At 29.7% G+C, this 14,876-nt stretch overlaps 10 protein-coding genes across 10 annotated transcripts; 3 read left to right on the plus strand and 7 right to left on the minus strand.

The window, feature by feature from the left end:
• Positions 1 to 270: 270 nt before the first annotated feature.
• Positions 271 to 968, minus strand: BX663DRAFT_528115 (uncharacterized protein). The gene is made up of 2 exons (XM_051530134.1): positions 817 to 968; positions 271 to 739 (listed from the first exon to the last, which is right to left on the minus strand). Exon 2 carries the CDS (start codon positions 710 to 712, stop codon positions 329 to 331), a length of 384 nt encoding a protein of 127 aa, XP_051377464.1. The 5' UTR covers positions 713 to 739; positions 817 to 968; the 3' UTR covers positions 271 to 328.
• A 1,894-nt stretch (positions 969 to 2,862) lies between these two features.
• Positions 2,863 to 5,977, minus strand: BX663DRAFT_528123 (cullin 4). The gene is made up of 9 exons (XM_051530135.1): positions 5,658 to 5,977; positions 5,475 to 5,599; positions 5,165 to 5,403; positions 4,999 to 5,097; positions 4,291 to 4,945; positions 3,824 to 4,195; positions 3,513 to 3,738; positions 3,120 to 3,448; positions 2,863 to 3,047 (listed from the first exon to the last, which is right to left on the minus strand). Exons 1-9 carry the CDS (start codon positions 5,752 to 5,754, stop codon positions 2,952 to 2,954), a joined length of 2,238 nt encoding a protein of 745 aa, XP_051377465.1. The 5' UTR covers positions 5,755 to 5,977; the 3' UTR covers positions 2,863 to 2,951.
• Positions 5,978 to 6,595: 618 nt separating this feature from the next.
• On the minus strand, positions 6,596 to 7,952 carry BX663DRAFT_584818 (uncharacterized protein; the record flags this gene model as incomplete). The annotated part of the gene is made up of 5 exons (XM_051532232.1): positions 7,577 to 7,952; positions 7,436 to 7,532; positions 6,953 to 7,375; positions 6,719 to 6,902; positions 6,596 to 6,659 (listed from the first exon to the last, which is right to left on the minus strand). The coding sequence occupies exons 1-5, from the start codon at positions 7,649 to 7,651 to the stop codon at positions 6,596 to 6,598; spliced, it is 843 nt and encodes a 280-aa protein (XP_051377466.1). The 5' UTR covers positions 7,652 to 7,952.
• Positions 7,652 to 7,843, minus strand: BX663DRAFT_412192 (uncharacterized protein; the record flags this gene model as incomplete). Its single annotated transcript, XM_051522304.1, has 1 exon — positions 7,652 to 7,843. A coding segment is annotated over one exon (192 nt), but the record flags the coding sequence as incomplete, so codon positions are not given.
• On the minus strand, positions 7,945 to 8,103 carry BX663DRAFT_444998 (uncharacterized protein; the record flags this gene model as incomplete). The annotated part of the gene is made up of 1 exon (XM_051523660.1): positions 7,945 to 8,103. A coding segment is annotated over one exon (159 nt), but the record flags the coding sequence as incomplete, so codon positions are not given.
• Positions 8,104 to 8,257: 154 nt separating this feature from the next.
• On the minus strand, positions 8,258 to 8,452 carry BX663DRAFT_415723 (uncharacterized protein; the record flags this gene model as incomplete). Its single annotated transcript, XM_051522347.1, has 1 exon — positions 8,258 to 8,452. A coding segment is annotated over one exon (195 nt), but the record flags the coding sequence as incomplete, so codon positions are not given.
• On the plus strand, positions 8,298 to 8,751 carry BX663DRAFT_304341 (uncharacterized protein; the record flags this gene model as incomplete). The annotated part of the gene is made up of 1 exon (XM_051522044.1): positions 8,298 to 8,751. Exon 1 carries the CDS (start codon positions 8,596 to 8,598, stop codon positions 8,749 to 8,751), a length of 156 nt encoding a protein of 51 aa, XP_051377470.1. The 5' UTR covers positions 8,298 to 8,595.
• A 383-nt stretch (positions 8,752 to 9,134) lies between these two features.
• Positions 9,135 to 9,290, plus strand: BX663DRAFT_528129 (uncharacterized protein; the record flags this gene model as incomplete). The annotated part of the gene is made up of 1 exon (XM_051530136.1): positions 9,135 to 9,290. A coding segment is annotated over one exon (156 nt), but the record flags the coding sequence as incomplete, so codon positions are not given.
• Positions 9,291 to 9,627: 337 nt separating this feature from the next.
• BX663DRAFT_528132 (uncharacterized protein) lies at positions 9,628 to 10,793 on the plus strand. The gene is made up of 4 exons (XM_051530137.1): positions 9,628 to 9,733; positions 9,799 to 10,024; positions 10,086 to 10,317; positions 10,379 to 10,793. Exons 1-4 carry the CDS (start codon positions 9,676 to 9,678, stop codon positions 10,703 to 10,705), a joined length of 843 nt encoding a protein of 280 aa, XP_051377472.1. The 5' UTR covers positions 9,628 to 9,675; the 3' UTR covers positions 10,706 to 10,793.
• A 133-nt stretch (positions 10,794 to 10,926) lies between these two features.
• BX663DRAFT_444996 (uncharacterized protein) lies at positions 10,927 to 13,183 on the minus strand (the record flags this gene model as incomplete). The annotated part of the gene is made up of 4 exons (XM_051523659.1): positions 10,927 to 11,649; positions 11,755 to 12,681; positions 12,751 to 12,923; positions 13,006 to 13,183. 4 exons carry the CDS (start codon positions 13,181 to 13,183, stop codon positions 10,927 to 10,929), a joined length of 2,001 nt encoding a protein of 666 aa, XP_051377473.1.
• Between the last annotated feature and the right edge of the window lie 1,693 nt (positions 13,184 to 14,876).

The raw sequence follows: 14,876 nt of genomic DNA on the forward strand, positions 1-14,876 counted from the left end.
CTTTATTCTTATTATTACTTACAGCATCCTTAATACTCCTTGTAGCATTTTTTGTATTTCTTGCTACCCTTTGCTCTGGTAGCATTTTCAGTTCTCGCTTTTTATTATTGAACATGTCGGAAAGTATTCTATGTAAAGCTACATCCGACACAGGATACTTTCCAACATGTCTTCTTCCATACTCCATCATAGCTAAACGAGCAGGCTTATTAACTTTGTCCATGAAAGTCCTCTGATAATTAAATTGAGGACATTCTTCTGGCAAATTCACTAAACGACTTCTTATCAATTTCTATTATGAATCAATAGATCAATTAGTAAATATTATTTACTGATATATATATACTAAATTTACCCCAATTGCCTTAATGTCTTTTCTGTGATCAATCGAATGCTTTGTTAATACGGAAGAAGATGCTGGTTCTTGTTGCAATTGCTCTAAAGTATTACATACTATCTGCAATTGTGAGGTAAGTTGACCAATTTGTTGCTCACAATTGGCTAATCGATTAGAAAGATTAGCATTATCTTGCTTCAATTGCTCGACTAAAATATTATTAATATTATTAGAGTTCATGGTGGTAGTGTCCCTATTATTTCTTGAAGGAACACTGATTTGAACAGCGTTTGTTCTATGAATGCTGCTTGCTTGGCCTCCTAGTCTTTCTTGTAAAGTTCTATGTCGCTTGTTGTTTACAGATGAGTTGAACATTATTATTAATGGTTAAAGATAAGTAAGTTAAAATAATGGAGATAAAGAGTTATATTTTATAAAATGATGAGCTTGATCTCAACAAAAAGACTTGTTATTTATAGGGCTCTAGTTTGTATGTAAAACATTACAAATGAATCAAATGTCTCAATATGAATTTATTATGCATTTTGTTTTTGATTTTGTTTCTGTTTCTTTTTTTTTCTTGTCCATTATTTTTTTTCATTTACTTTTCTTTTTATTTTATATCTAGTATGAACACTTCGCTGGAATATGTAATTATATATAGTAGTAGTAAATCTAATCTTTGTATTTTCTAATTCTAATTGTAATATTGAAAAGTAGAAATGATCTATGGTTTTCGAACAATGACTGTATCTTTTTTTTTATCTCTCAAACAAACTTAAAGTTATAGCTTTTTAACATTTTAATTGATTTATTTCTATTCTTTATTAGTCTGCAGTTTCTCCTTGTCTCTTTGAATTAAACTTTTGATAAAAGTAAAGGTAAATTATACGTTATAATCTTTGAATAATTCTTATTAAAGTTAAGGTATATGTTATTTTATGTAGAAGAAAAAAATAACATATTCTTTAGTAAATCCTCATTATAAATTATTAGAATTAAAAACAGTAATAGGTAAACTATACTATAACTCTTTTATATGATGAATAGATATGTTGTAATATTAGATACTTATTATATTTTTTGTTTAGGTAGGTATATGAAGACAACATCCACTCTGTTTATTAACATATAGAATTAAAAAAGAACTTTTTTTTTTGATAGTAAGTAATAAATGTAAACCTATACTAATCTATTACTACTGATACTAATTTAATGATTCCTCATTGATATGTAGAAAAAAAGATATGGCTATATCCTCATTACTATATTACAAGTATTAGCTATCCTTTCCTCATCGTTGTCTATACGCAGCGTGTATATATTTTTTTTATTTTTATTATGCATTATATCTATTATCTACATTATTATCTTAAAAAGGAATAAATAAAGACAAATCAAACTATTTTTTAAAAAACAATATAAACTCCATTAGTAAATGTATTTTAAAAATGACAAAATATATCGAATAAAAAAGCATTTATTTTAAATGCAAAGGCCAATAAAAAGCTATAATGTTATACAGCTTTACCTAAAATATAATGAAATAAAGCCAATAACAGATCTAACCTGTCAAGTGAAACCTTGTTAAATTAGACTTTTAACAATTGTAAAATTAGACATTTCAGTATTGTTTTACAATTGTTGTATTAGACACTTTTACAATTGTTAAAATATACTGACAGTGTCAGGTTTTACAATGTAAAATCACACATTTTACAATTGTGAAAAGAGACTGAAAAGAGACTGAAACTACACATTTCAGTCTTGTTTTACAATTGTAAAATTAGACATTTATCTGCAGTGGACGGTATTAAACAAAAAATAACAAAGAATATAATTAAGTTTTTATAATATTTATTGATTGTCTTTTTTAAAATCAATTATTTTTCGATATTTATATTAATTTTGCTACAAAATAAAGTTTATATGACAACAGGGAAAATCGTGATTGTAGTAAAGATGCATAAGTGTTGTCTTCTTGATTTTCTCATGTTGTCAATTGATTATGCCGACGTTTTCTATCTTCACAAATCATGCATAACTTCGACTTCTTCTTTCTCACGTCGGACTCCTTTACTGATGGTTTAAATCTTCTCTTATTCAGTCTATTTATTCTGAACGGCAGATTATATTCCACTTCTATTGGCTGCGTATCTACTTCGTTGCTAATGAACTGGACATTAAAGAAAACCATCTATTGATATATATTCATATTTTGATTTAATGTGTCACGTGACATAACCAATAATATTTCGTAGCTGAATGTTAAATTGCCTTTTTTTTTCATGTCATCTTGCTTCTCTATTCTAAAGTTTCGTTTCTCAACAATCTAGATAATTTATTTAGATCTTCTTGTTAAGAATTATAATAAAGTAACTATTTAATAATAACTCCAATTAGGAAAGAAGCTTTCCTTAAAGAATGGTCTGCAATTTATTTTGCTACCAGGATCATTTTCAAGTTTATATAATTTGTCGGTACTATGGAAAAAGCACAATAAATTCAAACATCAAAATTCAATAAAAAATGAATTGCTTTATGATAGTTCTTTTTTTTTTTGTATACATGTTTATGATATTTAACAAATAATTTTTATTATATAATATAATTATTAACTTATATAATTATAAAGCGAGTTATCATTTATGTCACGAGCTAAATAATCACGTTCTATCAATGCTTCAATTCTTTTTTTAATATCGTTTGCCTAATGAATTAAATTAGAAAAAAAAAAAAAGAGAAAAAACCCCTCTCCTTTATGCATATTTTATATACTTACATCAACTGGATATTTCATTTGAGTAAATATTTCATTAATAAGTGCACTATGACTTAATGTCTTTTTGGCTTTCATAATTCGAACAATAGCAGCTTCCAATTGATGCTTTCGATTTACTTGAACCTTTTCTTCTACTTCTTTGTGTTCATCTGTTGCTTGTTCAAATACGGCCGCTGGTATTCTTATTCGGACATTAGGTGATTCAAACTCTAAATTGTACTGAAAGCTATCTTGTGGAGTAATAGTTGATGTTGTTGATGTTGTTTTTTTGATTAATGGATAAGTTTCAGTTGAAAGTGATGCTAATAAACTACTTAGATCCTTATTTTCTAATGTAAAAAAAAAAAAAAAAATGAGTACTGAAAATAGATGTAATTTGTCTGCATAAAATACCTAAACCAGTGGCAGCTTGTATTTCAGAAAATGTATATAATTTTTTACGTGTATCATTAAATAATAATAGAATTATAGCTTGCAATAAGCTTAACACAATCTCTTTGTTACCCTTGGGATAATGTGCAACAATTGCAAGCGATGATAATGAATTTTGCCAATTTAACTTTCTGCCATTAAACTTTGATGTATAAAACTCTTCATATAATCTTTGACTTGCTTGCATCTATACATATACATATATATTTGTATTTTTTCTTTTTTTTTAAAAAAATAACTTCGCAAAACATATACTATATATTATATCTTACATTAGGAGGAAGCTTGATTTTGGAAACAGGAAATGTTGGCCAAAAGGCCTGGGCAATGACTTTCACATTCATCGGCATACGTGATTGGTGCTTTTCATAATCTTTAAAAGCAATAGCTAAATCATTCGAGACTTGAATATCCTTAAACATATTTTCAAAGTTCTTTGTAAATTCATGTCCACATTCAAGTTTCAACACCTCTAGTACATGCTTTTCAGTTTCTTGCGATATTGAACGATCTAAAAGTAAACGCTTTGCTAAAAATCTTTTATAATATGCTTCAAATGTATCTTTTGTTTGAATATATCTAAATAAAGTTAAAGCACTATCCAATACTGCCAAATCAACCTCTGTAACATTCATACGTTGTTTCTATATATAATATAAATAATCGAACATTTATAACATTAAATACATCTTTTTTGTTTGTTTGTTTGTTTGTTTGTTTGTTTGGTTTGTTTGTCTACCTTTATAGAGATCTTTAGCCTAGAATCAATATATTTAGCCAGCATCTCAGCTGGTTTATTTCCTCGTGTATTAATAAAATATTCAAAGCTTTCCTTGGATACATTCATAAGTGATTCATCATGGTGGAAACAATATTCTAATATTCTATCCATCTTCTTTTTAAATTTCAATAAGGAAGGGATCATAGTTGGATCATTTTTAGGATCTTTGATTAGAGCAGCTCCTTGTCTTTTTATATAATCAGCAAACGCTTTACGCAGTAAATTCATTTCTTCACTTTGTCCTAATAACTCATAAAACAATTTAAGAGGTTCAACTAAATTGTTATCAAGGATGCTGTTAAATCCCTTTTCAATAATTTTAGATGCCTTTTTATAGATGAGCTGATCCACAACTGCATGAGTTAAACTTCGTTTAGTGCGGTTATCTAAATAATTTTGAATGCGATCTTGAGATTCTTCTTGAAGACGTATAGAAGCATGTTGAATATAGTCCGAAACAGATAAAGCATTAATAAGTTCATTGGCTTCTTCCTTATAATAATTGTTGGTACTCGTCAAGAATCGATTCTCAAAATCACTTGAATAATAGGATAATTCAATCATAATTTGTAAAATATCATGAATCAACTTTACATCTACTATTTTAGAATCTCTTTACGATAATATTAAGTACTTTATATGCATATTCATGTCAAACTATTTTACCTATCAAGTTTAATCAACTGCAATACTTCGGCTACAACTACATTACGAAATTCTTCAATATCCATAATGTTTTTACTAAAAATGCCCTTTCCTAATTCACTAAAGAAAAAAAAAAAAGAGAGAGATCAATATGTGTATTAGAAACATATATGTGATAAATACTTACATGATAGATTGAAATTTTGTTTTGGGCAATATGTAAGTACGATCTAAGGCCATAAATACAGTTCGAATAACTGTTAAATGGTGACAATAGGTGTTCCAGCTTGAGTTCAAACGAACCAACAATTCACGGTTTAAAGGTACTAAACTTTTTTGTATCTCCAATGTATATTGTTCAATTTCTCTTACAAGTGCTTCATACAATTTCTCTGATTTTCCAAAACGGCAACAGCTTTCACATAACTATAGCCCATATAAATAAATAACTGAAAAAGGCAAACACATGCATGCATGTATATTTATATTTTAATTACCCTAGATGTTGTCAAATAATTAAAATTCTTATGTTGCTCAGTTGAAAATATAGCTTGAATACATGCTTTTTGTTTTTCCCAACTCTTTTCAAATTCTGCATCGGATAATTCGTTCAATCTTGTAGCTAAAGTATACATTTAAATAAAATGACATTTGTGTAAAATTAAAACATTGTAATTTACGAATCATGTTTGTAATGGTAACTAATAATTCTGAAGTTGGTTTATGAAAGGCACCTAAATGAATGTTTTTTATAGGAACTATATTATCAATTTCCATATAATTATCCTTGCTGGGTGATACTGACTTGGGAGATAAAAATACATCAAGTTTAGGTTGAGAATGATCCTCTACTGATGAGCCTCCAATTTTGCGTTTTTTTGATGAAGCTATTTTTTTTTAATAAAATGTCAAGTCTAATCTATACAATTGCTGTTTAAATTCTAACCTTTTCCTAAAGTTGATTTTGATGACATGGTTTATAATTAATGTAAAAAAAAAAAAAAAAAAAAAAAAAAATTACACACTTGTATCAGATTTTAATTATTTTGCATTTTTTTTTATTGCTCAAGCTGATCAGCCATAAATCTGAAATTTATCCCATAGTGTACAGCAGCCTTATGTAATAGCTTACAAAAGTAATATCAGTATTAATAACAGAAAACAGGGCACTTGATGGTAGAAATTCTTACTAATATCTATTTTTAATCAAAAAAAAAAAAAAAAAAGAATCAAGAGGAAGTCAAATTTCAGTTAAGAAAATGTTATTCTTTACGGCCTACAGTTTTTATACTTCAAATTCAAACGATGCTAGTTTTTTTTTTTTTTTTTTTTTTTTTTTTTTTTTTTTTTTTTTGGACGAAGCAAAAATGGAAATTAGATAAAAAGAAAAAAACAATAGTTTTCGAACAATCAAGTGCATGTATGTAAGTTATCTGCATCATATGTTTACTCTATCAGTATTTCCTCCCTCAGGAGAAACGTCGTCTGGAGGCATAAAGCGAACTTTTTTGGAAGTGGAGGTGGTGGTGCTTGTTGAAGCGCGTTTTGATGTTTCCCTTTTGAATCTAGAGGGACGACCAAGGGCTTGTCTGTAGCTTAACACAATATTTCTAAAATTCTAAACGGCGGCCAAGTCTCTGTTCCAGAGTTGAGAAGGCACTAAACATTTTTGATTTGTACATCTAGCGAAAGAAAATATAAGAATCGTCTTTTTTCTTTAAAAAATAAAATTAATGTTTACCGTAATAGGCAATGGCACTCAACTACTGGATACTTGTCTCGCACATGCGGTCGAGGATTCTTGACATGAGAAAATTTTTCCAACTTCCCATTTTTACATTTGGGGAAGAACGACGACGTCTTGTATTCGTCCAACAAGTATACTTGTAATCCTTCTTTCTTCAACATCCTCCTTATACCAACACCTCTGATAGGTTCGTATTACTGGCGGATCAGTTGCCAAGAACAAGTACACAGCCTTCACCGAATTTTTGTTTTAACGTCTTTGCCAGACGGGCGTCTGATTGTTTCCTATTGATATAAGAGAAAAGCTTTATTTTCCTGAAAGGAAGTGATCTAGAACAATCACTTCGATAATAGTTTGAAAGGAGATCACTTGCATCCCATCTTGCTTCTAAATATCTAGAGTACTTTTGGGGATCAACTGTCGAAGTGGAATGCGTAGTCAAAGACTTCTCTAAATCACTGACTGTCTTGGGCTTATTTTGCTGACGAAATTTTCTAAATTTCCTTGACTTTGTCTCCTTAGCCCTTCGATTGCTGGTGTATCGATATATGAAGCCATCGTGTCTTGATTCGCATTTCTCACCCATGCAAAATAACATACCCCTTCTACCAGGATCTATAAATACGCACTTGTTGGTGGTACGTTGAAGCTCTTCGTTGTTCAACTTATCGATATATTAAAACTCGTTATTGTTTGTTTGCAAACGTTTACTAGTATTTCTTGAGCTGCCTTTGCTGGTTTCCTTGTTTTGTTTCAATATCGAGACCCTAACACCATCTGTATGGATCATTCCACGAAACTTGAGTGACTTTGCATCACCTTGATCTTTTAGGGCATACAGGAAATGTTGACGGCTTTTTCCCAAATAAGGTTTTTATCTAGTTTTGATCTTTGGGAATCTTCTAAAATATTGTTATTCAATATCATAGAGTCAATGGTGACATAACATGGTATATGAGTTCGCCTCAATGGGAAGCATGCAAATGATTTGAAACCTAAACGTTCACACAAATCAGCTAATTTATAATATGCTTTTAAGTGAGCAATAGGATTCGCTTTGCAGTCATAATAAATGTTGTTGTTCTTGAATTTATATTGTGAACTATAAATGCTAAAAAAATCTCATATATGTACGATCGCTTCTTCGGTTAACTGATCCACGGGTAGAATTTGGATATTTCCTGAAGCAACTGATTACTTCAATTGAGTGCAAGGTTGTGTTATCTCGTTTTTAATGATTTTTTTTTAATCTCTTTTTCAGCCACTTTTTGCTGAGTCAGTAAATTTACGAACGTCCTAAGCTTATTACCAAATTGCAGCATGGTGCCGTTTTTGTAGGTAGTATCTATCTTTGCGCACTCATATGCAGCAATTTTGCTGAGAATATTTCAATTCTATGAGGGGGTATAGCCACATAATCCACAATATTCGTTCAAGTATTTCTTAATCAAATTTCTAAACTCTGTGATTTTAGTTGATTTTGTAGGTGGCAACTTCTTCGTATGTTGCACAAGTGACGAAAAAAGCTTGTATGTAGAAGTCTTTTTCAGCATATTTTTCGATATTGAACGCTTCACATCTTTTTAATTCACTGATGAATATAAATTTGATTAGAGCAAAAGTGTGAATCACAAGCGTGTTTATGGTGCGCACAAATTTTTCGAGTCTTGGGAGGTATTCGGGTTTCCACCCTATCCCAGATATAGAGCTTTTAATCGTTATTACTTTTAAAGGATCCACTTTTAATTACTTATGATAAATAAAAAGAAGAAAGGGTAAGAAGAGTAAAAAATAAATAAATAAATTGATAACTGTTGTATTCGAGATTTGGTTACCTCTTGGTAAACCCCAAGCCTGCCCCTTCCATCCAAATGAACTCTTCACACGCTCACATAGTTTTTCTTGTTTGCATATGCATAACCGCTTTCAGATGCCCCAAATCTATTGAAGATCCACTCTCGTATCTCTTGAACATATTACTATCAACATTTCATACTAAGAAAGTGAGAAAATCAATTGATGCCTGACTCATATGCTGGCCTTCTATATGTGCAATTCTGCTTGGAGATGGACTATCTAGCTTCACTCCCAAATCCCCGAACCCTCTGACCATCATCTTCTTTCAATACAACAACGATTTTCTGATAGTTAATTATCATCACTTATACATACACTTTAACATTTTCCCTTTTATCCCAGAAGGGGGTTTTTATAGCAATCTGACTAGGGCAAAACAGCATATATAGATGCTATATGCTCATTGGTCGTTTTTTAATTTTTAAATAAAATTCTTTAGTTTAATCGTAATTATAACTATTCACCACTGAATGCTTGCGCATGCACACTCGTTTATTCTCGCCACGATCAATTACAGATCCCCTTTCCTTTCTTTTAAATCATCTCCCCCCAGCATAAGTACCGAAATTCTCAGGATGTTTCTGCCTGGCTTTATTACTGGCCAGTTATGTACACCATTCTACAGGAAATGGATTACTTAATACACGACAAACTACCCTCTCCACTTCTTGATTCAGACAGGAAATTACTTAACTGGTTGTCCCTTTAAACTTGTTAGCAATATTCCCCCTTTCTTTCTCGCCTTCTCTTCTTCCTTTCCTTTACCTTTTTACCTCTTGTCCCATAAGAGGGTTTTTAGACACTTTTTTTGCACATAATTTGAACTGACCTGAGCAATACAATATAACAAAGATATTATGTGCTCATAGGCCACTTTATAAATTTTAATTTATAAAAATAAATATTTAATCCTATTAAAACTTTTGGCGTACAGATCCTTCAGTACAAAATTTAAAAAAAAAAAAAAAACGTGACATTGATAAAGATATGCATTTTTTTTTATCTATTTTTTATTTTATTTTATTTTATTTTAAGTTTGTGTTTTGAAAAAAAAAAAAAAAAAAAATACATGAAAGTCTTACTTTAATGTAAATATGCATTCAAAATCAAATGAGGAAATTGAAGAGGCAATAGCCATTTTAGAAGAAGAAAGTAAATTATTTAAAGTATACATGTACATTATAGGTTTCATATTTCTTATTATATACAATTTTTAGCTACAAGACGGATAGAGGACCTTCAGCATCGTATTGAATTCATTTGTGCTTCATTACGAGCTCAAGGGAACACACAAATAAATAAAATGCTCATGTCTGTTCGTCAACTGACTGTTAAAGAATTTTGTGAATATTATGAAGCAGATACTCAAAAGTTTCTAGAACAACAAGCAAAACAACGAATCATAGGTGGTGGTGGATTTGAATTTAACAATAGGAAACAAAAGTAAGCTATAATTGATATGTAAATGTGTAATTAAATATAAGAAAAACTAATCATTATATAGATTAGGTTGTAATGGAAGTAGTTATATGGAAGTAAAAGATTTAACAGAAAAAAAGAAAAGGAGACTATCAAGTCCCATAATTGAAAAGGTTGATGAGATGAGAGACGAAGAAAGTAAAGGTATAGAACAAAAAGATGCGGAACCGATGGATGAACAACATGAAGATATAGAAGAGGAAAACATGAAAGAGAAAGATATAGAAAGTGATATAGAAGTTGAAGAAGCAACAAAAGTAACTTTATAAAAGCAATTTGTAATTAACTGAAGATTAACATTTTATATTGTTAAATAAGGAGATGATATCTACCACAGAAGAAAATAAAGTTGAAATAATGGAACCTTTGTTATCGGAAGAGACGCAGAGTGAGGAAAATGACAAGAATGTTCATCGTCAACATGTTTTGAAGCCATTATTGGTTCATTTAACAAGACAAGATCATCCAGAAATCACGATTCACTTAGATCCTGAAGAGACGGCTGATAAGCTTGGGAAATTTACTGTTGAGAAGCCATCAGAGGAGGCTTGGGTTCAATTAAATGATTCGCAAAAATTGCGTATACGTGAACAAATCCAAGTATTAAAAAATGAGTTAGATTCTTTAATACAAAGTCTATCGTAAATATTTTTGTAAATAGTAATATATGATTGACATATACATGTTTTTATTATACAATACAATATAAAAATATGTAATAGTAATGGTTTATATAAATACATATATGTATATTTATATATATAAAAAAAAAAGAAATTTAATACATAATGAAAAAAGAAAACTTACAAGAGATATAAAACAGCATAATCCAATATATATACACATATTTATACATAAGTTACTCTCTAATTAAAAGATCTACCATTCGATAAAACTTGATACATTTCGGTAATTTTCTCAAAATAAAGATTGCGTACAACTTCACGTTTCAATTTAAAGGTAGGCGTCAGAAGCTCATTCTTGATAGAGAATTCATGAGGAGTGAGATAAAGAGCTTTAACTTGTTCAAATCCCTTTAACTGGCTTTCTTTACCAAATGTATTAATTTCTTTCAAAATAGCTTCTGTCATATTGGGTGATGCACATAGTTCTTCATAGGTCTTGTTTATAAAGTCAGCTTGTTGATTTGCTGCCCATGGTAGAAGAGTTTCCTTATCAGGTACAAAGATACCTACTAATTGACTTTGTTTTGAGTCACCATAGACAAAGGCCTGAGCAATTAAATGATGCTTTTGATAGATGGATTCAATTTTTTCTGGAGCAATGTATTCACCCTGAGAGAGCTTAAAGATGTTTTTGACTCGATCAATGATAGCTAAACGGTTAGCATCATCCAACATACCAATATCGCCTGTATGTAACCAGCCTTCAGCATCAATTGCTTCCGCCGTCTTTTCTGGATTCTTGTAGTATTCTTTCATAATTGAGTTTCCACGAATACAGATTTCTCCACGAGGGTAAGGATGATCGGTAGAGAAATAGTTCATTTCAGGTACATCGATCAGTTTAATTTCTGAACAAGGGAAAGGTGCACCAACGACACTAGGGGTATTATCACCCAAAATAGTCTAATATATATATATATATATATATATATAATGATATAATGATAATCATCAGTCAGTAAGGTAATTTATATTTATATGTTTCTTTATATATCATTATTTATTTACCAATGCACCACCGCAATAGTTTTCAGTTTGACCATAGCCTTCGTGGACACAGGATGAGAAACAAATTTTTAAGAAATCCAGTACTTCAGGAGCAATAGGAGCTGAACCACTTAAAATAAACCGAACTCGACCACCCAAAACATCACGTATCTTACTGAACACTAAACGATCGTAAAGCCAATGTTCTACTGAGTTTTCCAAATTAGCCTTTTTGGCATTATAGGCCATATCAAAAAGGTACTTGGTAATACCCCCTTTAGCATTTACTCCTGCCATTACCTTATCATAAATACGATTAAAGAGACGAGGAACAGAAAGAAAGATGGTAGGTTTAAGAGCTACAATGTCATCTAATAAACTTAATGTATCACCATGATAATATCCAATAGAGCAACCCATATAGATAAAAAAACTTTGAGCAACACGTTCAAATACATGAGCCATAGGTAAATAAGAGATATAAACATCTGTTTCATCAATATGGCCTAAGGTACCCATTTCACTTGTATGAGATACACCATAAATTGAAGCAACACAATTGGCTTGTGTAATGACAGCACCTTTAGGAACACCTGTAGTACCACTTGTATAACAGATAGTGGCAATATCTTCTACTTTAGGCATGTCTGATTCTTCCTTTACTCCCTCACCTAATTGTTCAATTTGTTGAAATGTATAAATATGAAAATCTAATTGTTTTGCCTGTTCCAAGAGAGAAGGCTCAATATCCTCGTCCATTGAAATAATATGTTTAACAGTAGGAATTTTGTCTTTAATATCCAAGATATTTTTGATTTTATCTTTACTAACAACGATATATTGCATTTCAGTTTCGTTAATAATATGTTCCATAGCCTCAGGGCCTAATGTATCGTAAAGAGCGACAATAATAAATGCTTGGCGATAACATGCTATCTCAGTAATCGTCTATTAAAATGATACAAGTGTCAAAAAAAAAAAAGAATTTTTTTTTTTAATATATATGTAATATATTACCCATTCACGGCGATTAATACTATAAACTCCTAATGTATTTTGTCTTTCTAAGCCTAAGCGTAAAAGGCCTTTACCGAAATTTTCAATATGATCTTTAACTTGACGATGTGTTTCCCATTCATATTCTTTATATACACCATCTTCTATTCGACGAGTACCTAAAAATGGTCTGTCTTTTTTTTTTTTTTTTTAAAAAAAAAATTATAAAATCAGAACAAATGTTAAACATACATTTTTGGCAGCTTCAATGCTTACCTATGCTACTCCTATTATATCCATGAAGATACATTTGCCACATTGTAAAGATATCAGGAGGATGGGCCAATAGTTTATCAGCAAACATGAAATGTCTATAAACAGCTGTCTCACCCTCTCTTTTTTGGTAGCCTATAGCTTCTACTGAATAAGGTGCCTCAAATACTTTTTTAACCATTCTTTTGAATTTTATTTTATTTTATTTTATTTTTTTTGTTTAAAAAAAAAAAGGGGTTAAGAATAATGTCTAAGTTTTTTTTTTCTGGCTTTTTATATTAAAAGTGAAACTTTATACCAATAAGTTTCCGAAATTAAGTTAAAAAATTTTGTCAGCATGTTATATTCTACTTTCACTGATATAAAATTAAACTAATTTATACTATTATTATAAAGAAGTAGTAGTTTTATATACAAAATTTACTTGAACGTTGAACCAAAGAAAAAAAAAAGACTCTACATTATTTAATAATACTTTAGTATTTGATATATGTCAACCATTAGACAAAGAAGTTCATTATAAACAAATCACTTTTTTTTTCACTGAGTTTTAATCATTTGCCCCAATTCAAGGTGTTAATCCCAAAAAGCCCTTTTTCTATACTTTAATTAATTTTTCTTTCGTCTTATTTTACGTTATTTTAGGAATAGAGATTATTTCTAAGAGTATAAAGACATTGAACTCTATAATATATTTACCAATAATATCAATATATTATAAAAAATGAATGGGGGGGAGAGAAGTGAATGTTTGCCAACTTTACTTTAAACTAAAGAACCTTATTAAAAATATCAATGTAATATCTTTTTGATATGACGGCATATTATATAAGTAGAAAAATAAAGTGAAAGACGATCATTTATTTATTTATTCAGAACAATAGAAAACATAAACTGTGTGATATAATAATTCATATATTTATATACATCTATTTTCTCCCTTTTTATGCATGTAAAAGGTTGAAAAATAAATCAAAAGATACGAAGAGTATTCGTTAAGAATCAAAGTTAGTATATTCAAAAGAGTGGATATATTTATTAAGTAATATCTTATTATATCTTTGATACCGACAATGATTTGTTCTATCAATAGCTGTAACTAATATAATTATGGTTCCTGAGACATTTGATTTTTAGAGTCATGTGTTATTTTTTTTGGGTTTAAAAAAAAAGTAGCATATAGACTAATATAACATGAACGTGAAGACTATTTCAAAATACTCAAAACGAACTATTCGGATTTAAGGTGGGGAAAAAAAAAGGAAGAGTTCAAAAAGGTAACTTTATAAATCAAGACATTATTCTCTAATGCTATAGACATCTGACGTGTTCATATTGTGTCATTGACGAACCACAATTATTTTTAGCTGGCTTTATTTCGTATTCATAATTAAAATAAGTGCTCATGATTATCTCTTTGTACAGTCAAAGAAACTAGGTTGGTGTTCCAATCCAATTTTGAAACGACCAAATTTTTTCTCATTGGCCCGACCTAGTTTCTTTGACTGTAATAGCAACTCTTTACAGTCAATATAATAATTCTATTTGGAAATGGAGTTAAATAATACGCAACGTTAATTATTTTTTAACTTGGATTCAAAACTGGAACTTTCATTCGTACATGTTGTATCCTTTCTAAACGATATAGCATAGAATTCCTATAAATAAATCTTATTGTTATAAATTACTAGATCTCTTTTACAATATTGTTTACAAATATCTTTATTTAGATTGCTTTGATTATAAATTTATGATGATATTTTTTTTCTTTATATTGTTTCTAGTATTTGAGGGTAACCAGCTACTTCCGATACATATATATATATATATATATTTTGAATAGCAAAATATACTTCAGTACAATATAATTCAAG

This window comes from Cokeromyces recurvatus, assembly GCF_025118155.1.
Source record: "Cokeromyces recurvatus strain NRRL 2243 chromosome Unknown BX663scaffold_57, whole genome shotgun sequence".
NCBI lineage: Eukaryota > Fungi > Mucoromycota > Mucoromycetes > Mucorales > Mucoraceae > Cokeromyces > Cokeromyces recurvatus.

Coding starts and splice junctions, on each gene's coding strand:
- BX663DRAFT_528115 (XM_051530134.1), bottom strand. CDS start 712: ATGTTCAACTCATCTGTAAACAACAAGCGACATAGAACTTTACAAGAA.
- BX663DRAFT_528123 (XM_051530135.1), bottom strand. CDS start 5,754: ATGGAAATTGATAATATAGTTCCTATAAAAAACATTCATTTAGGTGCC. Junction 3,739..3,823: donor AAATCAAGCTTCCTCCTAAT/GTAAGATATAAT, acceptor GTATATGTATAG/ATGCAAGCAAGTCAAAGATT. Junction 3,048..3,119: donor AAATGAAATATCCAGTTGAT/GTAAGTATATAA, acceptor TTAATTCATTAG/GCAAACGATATTAAAAAAAG.
- BX663DRAFT_528132 (XM_051530137.1), top strand. CDS start 9,676: ATGCATTCAAAATCAAATGAGGAAATTGAAGAGGCAATAGCCATTTTA. Junction 9,734..9,798: donor AGCCATTTTAGAAGAAGAAA/GTAAATTATTTA, acceptor TACAATTTTTAG/CTACAAGACGGATAGAGGAC. Junction 10,025..10,085: donor TTTAACAATAGGAAACAAAA/GTAAGCTATAAT, acceptor ATCATTATATAG/ATTAGGTTGTAATGGAAGTA.